Below are 11564 nucleotides of genomic sequence, written 5' to 3'. Positions count from 1 at the left end.
AACCCAGACACCCCAGACACCCCAGCCACGCGGGGCTCCAGAACTGGGAAAGACACGCTTAAATGTTCACACAACCTCTGCCTGTCTAAAACTGCCCCCGGCTACTGTCTTGTCTAGACGTGTTTACGCCATTACGAAGACTGATTTTCAAGAATCGATTTCATTTCATTAAAAAAAGGTCCAAACAAATAGTATATGTTCAGTGAACAAATATAAAATCTCCCTTGTCTGGACATGCTGAAGAAACCCTGGGTACTTGGAGCATTTCTAAAAAAATAACTTCACAGTGCAGCACGCCGTTATCAGCGGTGTTGGTCTCAGCTCTGACCTTGTTTACACACTGAATGATAGGCAGCCTGTTCTGAAGTCACTAGTCAGAGCCGTTTTAGTCTGCGATGGTGTAGCAGACCAGCAGTCTGGAGAGAGCCATATGCACAGACAACATGCAACCCAATCCCTCACTGTGTCCTCCACTGGACCCGTTCCCCTTGCCATGACTGTCTGCTTCTGCCAATCGGTCCCCTGTGCAATTAGTCTGAGGGCCATCAAACGGCTTTTTACCAGAGGTCAGCTTTGTTATCACACAGCCAGTCTCTGTCGTGCCCTCCCTCATCCAATGCTTTTTACAGAGGTGCTTCGAGAAAGGTGTCCAGATAGAAGATAGACCAGGGGAGATGCGGTCAGTCTCACTTTACACTGATGCAGAGTTCCTAACCAAGTGCTTATCATTTACCTACATACGCTTGCATACCATGCCAAAGAAGATAAGTATACTGAACTGTGCTACTTTCAAGCTGTGCTACTTGTAACAGTTGATATTCGGTAAAACACAGACTCTGGTAAGAATGCTGCAGGGTAAATGAACTGATTCAAGATGATGAAACATTTGAGAGAATTTTAAGAGTCTCACTTGCAAGTGGTGAGCCGAGGAAGTGTCCATGGTTCTGAAACATCTGCAGTATTATGAGTAAACGTGGTGTGCCACTAAATATGATGACTTAATGATGCATGCTTATAGGCTGGATCTTGAAAGAGACAGTAATAAACATAAATATCAACAAACATGATCTAAATATCAGGTCTCACTCTCACCACCAGGTTAATTTCATGTAGCTGGGTACAGCGGTTCTCTTGATTCTCAACCTGCTTGACTAAGTCCAGTGTATCTTGTGTTTTGTGCTCCGTGATGTGACAGGTTACATAAGATGCTTGACGTTGTGGCATATAGCAGCTTTTGTTTAGCATGATGGTGAACTACAGGCTGCGAGACCTTCACTACTAGAGTGTGTGTGTGTGTGTGTGTGTGTGCCGTGTGTGGGGCTGCAGGGGTAAGAACAGCGCTGCATGGCTGGTGGGGAGATCTGCTTGAGGCTGGTGGGTCTATGGGCTGTCGACAGCTGGTGCTAAGAGTCTCTCCTGGTAGATGCCTCCAGCAGAAAGCTTCAGGACAAGCTGAGCTTGCTAATGAATTAGGGAGCAGGACCAGTGAAGACCTCGCAGGCCTCCTGGGGGGAACGAGGTCAGTGCAAAGTGCAGGAGCACACAGGAGGAACAGGCTCATTCACCCAGCTCTGTAATTAGCTCACGTCTTCCCTGCTGTCCGCGCTGCACGTCGTACAAGCTACTGGTTAATGGCCGTGTGCTTACCAGAACTCTCGTCTCCTGAGAGACGGAGCGAAAGAGGGAGAAAGTGCAAAAGAGTGGGAGAGATAGAGGGAGAAAGTGTTAGAGAGATGGTTAGTTCAGAAAAGGCAGAGAGATGGAGAGACGGAGGGATAGAGAGAGTAAGTGTGAGAGATGGTTAGTTCAGAAAAGGATGAGAGATAGATAGAGGGAGGAAGTGAGAGAGATGGTTAGTTCAGAAAAGGCAGAGAGATAGAGAGATGGAGAGATAGAGAGAGTAAGTGTGAGAGAGATGGTTAGTTCAGAAAAGGCAGAGATGGAGAGATGGAGAGAGCAAGTGTGAGAGAGATGGTTAGTTCAGAAAAGGCAGAGAGATGGAGAGATGGAGAGATGGAGCCTCCTCCACCAGCTTTGTCCTTGCATTCTCTTTATTGCCGCATTTGAACTTTTCCAGCTTTGAAGTTTAGTGACAGTGGAAGTCACATAGCAGCATCAGATCAGCCAATCAGACTGCACTGCTGTATGGATACAAATATTCATATTCATATGCAATTCTAACAAGAAAAAAAAAACTTCCAGTGTAGAGTATGTCAAAAACTACAGTTAAGGAAAGATGCATCATTTTAATTATTTGATTGTGAAGTTATGTGTAGTAATCTCTGGGATTATTATTATGAGAATCTCTTTAGACTAAGACTAAACCTACCAAAGACTTCTGCACACGGACAGTCGCGCTGGGGTTTTTGTACAGGATCTGGCCCAGACCACAGGACTTCCTACACTCATATTGATTCATTACATAAAATGGCTTTGCAAGTTCTAAGCTATCCAGGAACCTTGTCTCTGCAGGCAATTAAAGCGCAGAGGCTTCTAGAGGTGATTCATCTATGTCCAGTGGTGGATACAGCTGACTCCACAATGTCTTCTACCAGCGATCATGAAAGAGCCAAGCCTCCTCTAGCTGCTGTCCCAGCCGACCTCTGTCCCTCGCTCTCCCTCACTGCCTGTCAAACACAGTTCGCCTTTTCTTTCCTCAGGAGGCTTCCTGTGCAAATGGTATTTAGAATCCAGAAGCCGCACAAATCTCACATTTCTTCTTACGAGTCCTCCACCTCCTACGCATTTGCTCGGGTCTTAGTATGAACACCGAATCCATTTAATCTTCTGTTGGGTGAATGGGTTTTAATTCTGGGTGAAACCTCACTGTAGAAACTATTAATAGTGCTGAAAATGTCAGAGTAGAGGAATAAGTGCCCACTAACACTTTGTCCACTAACAGCCAAGGTGGGTATAATATAGTCTTCAGCATTTACAACTACTATAATGTACAAGTTATAATGTACGAGTTATAATGTACGGTACCTCACCTTACTTTTTCGGCTGGCCTTGCTAAGAAAAAAAAATATATTTTTCCTTATTCAAAGTAGTACTTTACTTTAATTCCGTTTTTTCCTTATTGTGATTTAAAGTAGAAATACCAAACAGCAACATTTAAATACATTTCAATGATTTCCCATTACATCCATTAATAGCTGCTGAGTGCAGCATGTCGTGTGTGTGTTCGTGATGTATTACGTGCTACAACCGATCGTAAATAAAGCAAAGAGGCACGTTTTTAAAAGAGCTTGATATAAACATTTTATTCAGTGCATTTTGTGTATACAACAAATAAGAAACAACTGGAAGGTACCAGGCAGAGTGTCCATTGGTACATGCTGTTTTCTGCTTTATTCCTGGTAGTCTGGAACACATGATCCAAAACTGGGTTAATACACATCATGCAGCCTTACCCATCCATGTCCCTGCTGTCTCCCATGCAACAGGTATGTTCACTTCAAATGAAAACACAGAAGCCCCGAAGGAATCAGCCAAGAGCCCCCACAGCAAATGTGAAGAGATTACGCTTCCAGAAGGAAAGAGTACATACAGTAGCCCCCCCAAAAGGGTTCTCGTGGTACACAACTCCATTTTGTACATGCCCTGTACAAGAGAGGTTACTTTTTTTTGTCTTTTCCCCTTTATTCAAGATTTTTTCACTTTTACAAATGAGACATCCTATAAAATGTTAAGCCACCTAAAATTCCACATATTTTCTTGTTTATATAGAAAATCACCACCACAATAAGTTACTCGTATACGATGAGGGGGTTCTGGGATTGGGCTAGGGAAGCAAAGCCTAGCGGTCACGCGTTCAGGTGACCAGGTTCGGCTGAAGGAGAGGAGGAGAGGGTGGATGAGAGGAGACACGGCAAACAGGAGCATTCGGACAACTCTTGGGGGGGGGGGGACTCAAGACAGGTGGACGAAGATACTCAGACAGACAGATTGGGGGACTCGGATAGACAGAAAGGAGGAATTAGGACAGGGACGACGTGACCTGCGAGAGAGACAGGAAGAGAGGATACAAAACAGTCTCTCATTCCACAAACATCAACAAAACACACCGCCCAAATGCTAACCTCCCCCCCGACAGTCAGCCTTCCTCAGAAAATATAACAAAAAGAAGAACAGAAAATGTAGAGCATCAGAATTCATCATGCCCTGTAATACCAACGTATACTGGCATGGTAAGACTTCTTAAAGGGACTCTCTTACTATCTTTGGTGTGCTTTAATCATCATTCACGGAGGGGGAACCTCAAAAGAACACGGACTGTGGGAGAAGACGGGGAAACACGGTGGTAACAATCGCTATTCAAAACAACAAACGAGCCAGAGCCCGCGCCACTGACCTCGCCACGATAAACGCGAGCACGAGTGCCAGAGAGCGCGGGGGTCCAGGATCTTTAGGGCTGCTTCATTAGGGAGGGTGGGGGACGGGTGGAGGGGGTGGAGGACACGACGGCCTCCGTCCTGCTTCTCCCGAGCAGCTTAACCCTCGCTCACCTGAAGTCTTAACAAATGCATCCCTTTGACCAGGGCCTAGACGTGTTAGCTAGTGATCCTCACTAACAACACTAGAGGAGCCGACTCGGTGTGGTGCTGGGACCGTCCTGAGAGAGAGCTGAATGCCCACTCATGTACAAGGCTACAATTTTTCATGGCTTGCTTGCAGGCAAGACACCGCTGCTTTGTGTAAGAGTCTAAAAACTACAGTGAACCAACGCGAAAAAAAAAATGTTACTCTAGGTGGAGGACAATCTGCTGTCTTGCTATGTGCTGTCACGTGTCCTCGACCACCATGAGCTTGTTTTATTTCTTTTCTTTTTTTTCTTTTTTTTTTTTAACTTTGTAATTAATAATGTTTTCCTTTTTTTTGTTGTTGAGAGGAGTCTGCTTGAAGTCACGAGCGTCCGGAGGTTTTGGCGAAGGTGCAGGGTAAGCGGGTCGGGTCGGGCCGGGCCGGGTCGGGCTACGTGGATTCGTGGTGACTCACAGCTTTGCCCCCGTTGAGGACGGCTGAGGCACTCCGGCTCTTGGTGGGCGTGCCACTACCGGAGCGAGAGAACTCAGTCAGGTCGTGTAGAGAAGGCTCCCGGTACATGGTCACTGCAGAGAGAGAGGAGGAAGAGGAGAGAGAGGAGGAAGAACAAGAGACGGAGCAAGAACGAGAGAGTGGGATGTGAGAGAGAGACAGAAAGGCAGGAATAGGGAGAGATGGAGGAAGAGGCAGAGAGTGGGAGAGAGAAAGAGAGGTAGGGAGAGAAAGCCAAAGAGAAGAGACAGAATGGGAGGAGAAAGAGAGAGAGAGAGAGAGAGAGAGAGAGAGAGAGAGTCAGAGGAACTGAGTAAAAACTCTGACCGCCTGCCTACCGCTTTGACAGAAGTGGTTGTTTTTAAGGCACTACAGACTGCATACTGCATACTTCTCCATGGGCAGCACATGCCACCTTAGCTGTTGTTTCGGAAAGAGTTCTGGTCTGCTGAACAATGCCAGCAACGCTGAGGGAGACTTCCTTCAACCTCACACAAAGCTTCTGCCCACCACGGCCGATCAATACAGCACTTCGGTGGAAAGCTGTTGGAATCGATACCCGACGTATTAGTGCGCACAGTCACTCTCTAGGGGCGAGTGGAGGGAGGGGTGGAGGGAGGGCGGCTGGTGTTGGGAGGGGTGGGGGCGAGGCTGGAGGCTTATCGTTATGGAGCGGCTCTGCACCAACGCCTCTGAGCTCCATCAGCCAGCGGCTCGCCGTTAAGGCAAAACTGAACGCTCCCCGAGGCCTATGATCCTGTCAAAGGTAAAAAATTACAAACTAAATGCAAAAGGCAAGCTAATTAATGGCTGAACTGTTGACCACATCCTTTAAAGCACTTTTCTGGAGGTTTTTCGTAACAGAAACACCATTTGTATCTGCCCGACGTAGTCTTGCTCAGTAGTAATGCTGGCACAGTGCACGGAGGCAGCATGCCTGCTATTATATTTCTTGGAAGTAAAGCAGGCAGGGAGGGGGGTACTTCACACCCTCCCCTCCCACTGCCTCTGTGCACCAGCTGCCTGCTCACTCTGCACCCACATCGCCGTAATTGGTCCTCGGCAAGAAAAAACCAGTCGGGATCATTAGGAGCTCAGTGAACATATCAGCCCTCTCTGAAACACATAACATTTCCAAGTAATTAAAACTTTTTGGTATAAATTCATAATCGGAAATGTTCCCAGATGGGTATTCTGATAGGACATCTATTTTAGGATTTCAAGCAGAAACGTTTGCGCTGGACAACCTGCTCCTCTAAGCGATGTTCTTGAGTGTTTGTTTACTCTGGGTCAGGCGGGAGGTCTTTGTCCTGATCCTTCTCCGGTTCACTACTGCACGACAGTTTGGAGCATAAATAGATATAATGTGGAGCGTAAATCAAAAATATTTATAAATCCAATGAAGATTCCAGGTGAGAAAACGTAGTGTTGGAGACATGAAGGGACTCAACACTGAGGTGAAGAACACAAGGTTTCCAGAGAAACAGGATGTTTTGGACAGACCTCCTTCATCAGCTATGCAAGCAAAGTGCTGATGAAGGAGATCTGTCCAAAATGTCCTATTTCTCAGGACACCCCATGTACTTCAGCACAAGTTTTAGATACTCTATAAATAAATAAATAGTTGTCTAATCCTGAAGACAAGAGTGTGAACTAAAGAGAAGTTACAATGGAAAAAGCACAGTGAAAGGCGTCTTTGAGGACTACGCTGATGCAAACCAGCTCGTTTTATTCACTAGCCTGCAAAGACAGGAGACAACAGAGTCAGATCCGAACACCACTGCACCGAAGTCACTCCGAGCTACCGCACACCACAAGACTCCTCGCCGTATTTCAACGTCCTCTGCCCCAACAGCTCTCTTTTTAACTAGGCTGGCGTTCATGCCGAGAGAGCCCCTCTCATCCCTGTCTCCGGCATGCTTCCTCCCGTCTCTCTCTTGCTCTCTCTGTCTCTCTTTCTCTCCCCCTCCCCACCACCACTCTCTCTCTCTGTTGACAGGTAGGTGTTCAGTTTGGAGATGAAAGCCACATGCTTCTCTCACGTACTGACGAACAAAGCTGCTTGGGTGCTCCGCTCTCTCGCGGTGTGTCTCTGGACTCGCTGGCCTGGCCTGGACGACCTCCGTGTTGTCAGTCCGCACGTGCGCAACGCTTTACACTTTTCAGCCGAGACCAAGCCGAGACCAAGCCGAGACCAAGCCCTCGGTGGCTCTGTCTGGGCCCTGCTATGAGGCGCACAGCAATAACACAAAGGTTCTGGACACAACACAGTCGCCCTGCTCCAGTCTGAAGGGGCGGTCTATCGTGACTTTCTCTAGTACAACTGCAGAGAAGAACTCTGTCGACGAAAAAAAGTTTGGGTGCAAGTTTCAAACAAGACAAAACATTCACCGGAATCTGAGAAATTTGGAAGAGACGAATGTGTCGGCTGTGCTTCATACTTTTCACCAATTAGCATCAGCGTTGACTTAAAAATGGAGAAATAAAAATGAGTCTAAGTCTGGCCAGCATCCATGAAACGTGGCCACAACATTAACGACCTCCTACTGTCCGTCATACAGTCCCGACCTGACGTCCCAGACTCTTGACTCACGTGTCTCCGCTAACGAGGAGGAAACGGAAAAGCGCAGCTCACCTTTGAGGGGCTTGGGCAGGAAGTGGGCGGCAGGCTTGTTCTTCTTCACATGGTTCCCCTTCATGATCTCGCCCTCCTTGTTCAGGCCCAGGTACCAGCCCCTGCCTGACTGCTGCTGTCTGTAGATCATGGAGGAGTAGGTCACGTAGTAGTTCTCGAACACCGACTCCTTGAACTTGCACTCGGGGGTGAAATGTTCCTGCGCGGGGAGAGGAACGTACACATGAGGCCCTCACACAAGAGCTTCGTTCCCCTGGCGAGACACTGAGCGCATGTGAAATGCTAATTCAGGACTATCTTATACAACAAGGAGGCGTGCGGCCACACAGAGACGTACGCACACCTATCAGCACACATTCACGTTCAGGCCACATGTTCACGTATCATCTCTGGCACCAACAACGTGTCTTCACCTTTTATATCTGCATTTTCTCTCGTGTTTGAAACACGTCTCCTCTATCTCGTCTTGCCGTCTATACTGGCCCGTGCATCTTTATTCCTTAACGTCTTCATGCAAGCCAGCTGGCCAGCTCCACTGCACCATGTAACAGAACATTCTGTCCTCAGATCAGTGACTGGGCTTGGTGCTGTACCTGCAGAAGCACGAGTCCTCTTTAAGACAAGCGTTCTGCCCAACAGGGTCGAGCCTGAGCTAAGTGGATCCGGCCCCGACCAGCGGAAGATAAGTGCGAGAGAGGAAGCGCACACACTGCCGGCCCACATGCTCAGCTCTCTCTCTCTCTCTCTCATTTCCGTCGTGCGACATATTGTACACAGCCTTTAAAAACCACTAATTAGTTTTCAAAGGCTGTCTAACTCATAACATACGCGTCAGAGCGTTCGGCCGGCCAACAAAACACAAACAGATATAGTAAAGATGAGCCAATGTCATTTTACTGTAAAGTCTGCACTGGAAATGTAAATAATAAAGCCTTTCATTTGTTTTCTGAATAACTATTATATCTTGGGTAATAATGAATTCAAGAACAGATTATGCAATGTCGGGGTGCTTTGGGGTTTAGCTGTATTAGGTCTTTGGTGAAAGTCTAATTAATAACTCAAGGCCTGAACTGCTGTAGCTGGCACATAACTAACCCTGGGAGATAAGATGGATGAGAAGACCAGAGGCTCTCCTGGCTGTAATCTCTATTGTTGCACTACAGCAAATGAAGTGGAATCAGGACATGCAAAGTCCTTCCACTGGGAGAGTTGGGGGGGTGGAGAGTTGGGGGGGTGGAGAGTTGGGGGGGTGGAGAGTTGAGGGGTGGAGAAGGATAGAGAGTTGGGGGTGGGGGGCGGGTTGTGGGCTGCAGGCTCTGACAGGATTGCATCTTTTGCAACACGCTAAACCTGGGTATGGCATAGGGACGTTGGGGTAGTTCAGGAGCGGTCAAACCTCTGAACCACTGCTGTGATGGGAAACAGACATGGCTGCATTACTGGAGGTAATCAACGATGGGATGAGTTTATCTAGGACGCCTGGGTTTGTCTCTAGTTAGCCGTCAGCATCAATGACTGTGATGTCTGTGCTGTATCAGGTTAGATCTACGACCAGCTTCACTGTCAGAGATGCAAAGGTTTTGTTTAACGTGTCTCTCCGGGCTAAAGGAAACCCAGATGATGATTTTGACTCGGACAGCTTCAGTCTCCGCCCGGTTTTAACTGATTACCACTCAGTCTGGTTATGTTTACATGAATGCCCGGTTGTCAATAGCAACGGATAATGCCACGGTTGAAGGTCGTATTAATTAAAACCACTTGGTACACAAAAGTACAAAGTAAAGCAGCTTTGGAAAAGTGATCGGATTAAAGCCTCGCGGAGAGGATAATTAATCAGAATTATTTTAGAAATAACATCAAGTGCATGAGCGTCCAGTGCTGGGGGGAATTAGGGGAAGAGACTGGAAGGCATCCCATAATACCAAGCGCTGCATAACAACCAGGGAATTCACGCCGAGCTGCACGACTACTTCTGACGAAACGCAGATAACAGATCACAGCTTGGAGACTCACTCCTTGGTCTCTTGCGCTTACGACGTGGCAGAGAAAACATCGGTGTTTTAATGCCAATGTGTAAGAATGAGTCGTCACATCCAAATCACTGCCATGGTTTTCTGATACTGAATCTAGTCCAGAGGCAAACGCAATAACAATCGTCTTTTTCTTGCATCATCATGTGGAATATTACATTATGAACAAATTTGATAAGAAAGTAGATGACTCTTGAAGACGATATGACCCCCCCAGTCAGGTAAGAATGAGGCAATACAATTTTTTTTCTCTCTCTCTCAAACGAAAGGCAGATACAGAAGAAATGCCCACTGTAAACGGTGACTCATCAAACACTCGCACTACTCTGAGATCCATGTTCTGTTGCTATGACACCCAGGTGTTTCCAGGTGGCGTCTCCTTCCACTGCTCCTATGGAGACTGTGACTTACTCACCCATGTCTCTACGTTTTGCCCAATTGTCCAGGACAGTGAAATGAAATTTTTAACCACAGCTCTGGATTATGGCTTCATTCCCACTGGTTAAAACATGACAGTCTGTCATGATGCAGTAAGACCTCTCTGACATTACTGTTACTGGCACACGGCAGTCCAGGCTTTCTTCATGTAAATGTGAAAGGTATAGTTATTCTATAGTAAAAACCTGCTGGCGTTGATAGACCAATTGTTTGACAATAAACACAAATGTTTGTTTTGTTGTAATCCCATTATTGTGTTTACCCCCTCTATCTGACATCACGATTTTATGTCCGCTCACACCGAGTGAAATGAGATATCCGTCACGTGTAAACCCGCGGGCGGGTTGTTTGTCTGCACGCTCGTTTGTGGAGAAGGTCCTGAACCAGTTTCTTCTGTCTCCCCGCGAAACGCAATACTGTATGCAAACGAGAGCTTTAAACGGGAGCGTCGCTGAAACTTCATCTTTCTAATTGCGTCTGCCATCTCATAGCCGACGAGAACCAGCAACCTGGCGCGATCGGCCACATCGTTTAATAAGGGCGGTGGAAGGGAACCGTACGGAAGCGAGACTAGTCACACGCCCTTGTCGTTAAAGAAGACGAAGACGGGCGGCAGTTTGAGCAAATGGATTTTAAACGATGCCATTAAAGCTTTGTATGAGATTGAAAGGCAAAACGAGAGGAAGGGGGGGGTGACGTATGGACGTAATGAGTGCAGCATACGTTAAACCGCTCTGACTTTACTGTTTCTGGCTCACGCACAGTCATTTGGCCATTAATGGCTTCTCTCATCTATACGAGCCATAACCATGAATATTAAAGCAGTGGGTGAAAACCACCCTAGATGAACGATTAGAATGAAGATGACACAGCACAGAGGAAGATGTCGATCACGATCGACAGCCACGTTCACTAGATATCTCAGCATGTTCTTTTGTTATGGTGCTATTACTGTATGCTTGTATAACCGTGTCCCCCACAGTCGATGCAGAGAGCTTTGTGATGACATTTTTTTCTTCTCTTGTAATTTGGGAAACCCCGAGTTGCCCCTCCAAAACACACAGAGGCAGCATTATGACTGTTAAGAATGAAGGTGTATGTGTATGTGTATGAGAGATGGGAGCGTGTGGGTGTACGAGAGTTTTCATGTGAGGCTGACTCGAGGAGACTGCACGTACTGCACGTGTGCAGACTGAACTGAACGTACTGCACGTGTGCGGATGGAACCGAATGTTCTGCATGTGTGCGGACTGAACTGAATGTGTCTGGACTGAACCAAGCATGCCGCACGTGTGCGGACTGAACCGAATGTACTGCACATGGACTGGTGGACTGAACCGAACGAGCTGCACGTGTGCTGACTGTTAAACCGAACACACCGAATGTGTGCTGACTGGCGAACCGAACACACCGCACGTGTGCTG

At 47.2% G+C, this 11564-nt stretch overlaps 1 protein-coding gene across 4 annotated transcripts in view; it reads right to left on the bottom strand.

Moving 5' to 3' along the window:
• Window positions 1-4777: 4777 nt before the first annotated feature.
• The window catches only part of fgf13a (fibroblast growth factor 13a), a 99339-nt gene continuing 92552 nt past the window's right edge, over window positions 4778-11564 (bottom strand). For all 4 annotated transcript variants that reach the window (XM_077021185.1, XM_077021182.1, XM_077021183.1 and 1 more), the window contains 2 exons: window positions 7673-7871; window positions 4778-5111 (listed from right to left, as the gene is read on the bottom strand). In XM_077021185.1, the coding sequence (XP_076877300.1) occupies window positions 4975-5111; window positions 7673-7871 (336 nt within the window). In that variant the 3' untranslated portion in view covers window positions 4778-4974. The remainder of the gene's footprint in view (window positions 5112-7672; window positions 7872-11564) is intronic.

This window comes from Brachyhypopomus gauderio, chromosome 11 (assembly GCF_052324685.1).
Source record: "Brachyhypopomus gauderio isolate BG-103 chromosome 11, BGAUD_0.2, whole genome shotgun sequence".
NCBI lineage: Eukaryota > Metazoa > Chordata > Actinopteri > Gymnotiformes > Hypopomidae > Brachyhypopomus > Brachyhypopomus gauderio.
This window is presented reverse-complemented; position numbering and strand designations above follow the sequence as displayed.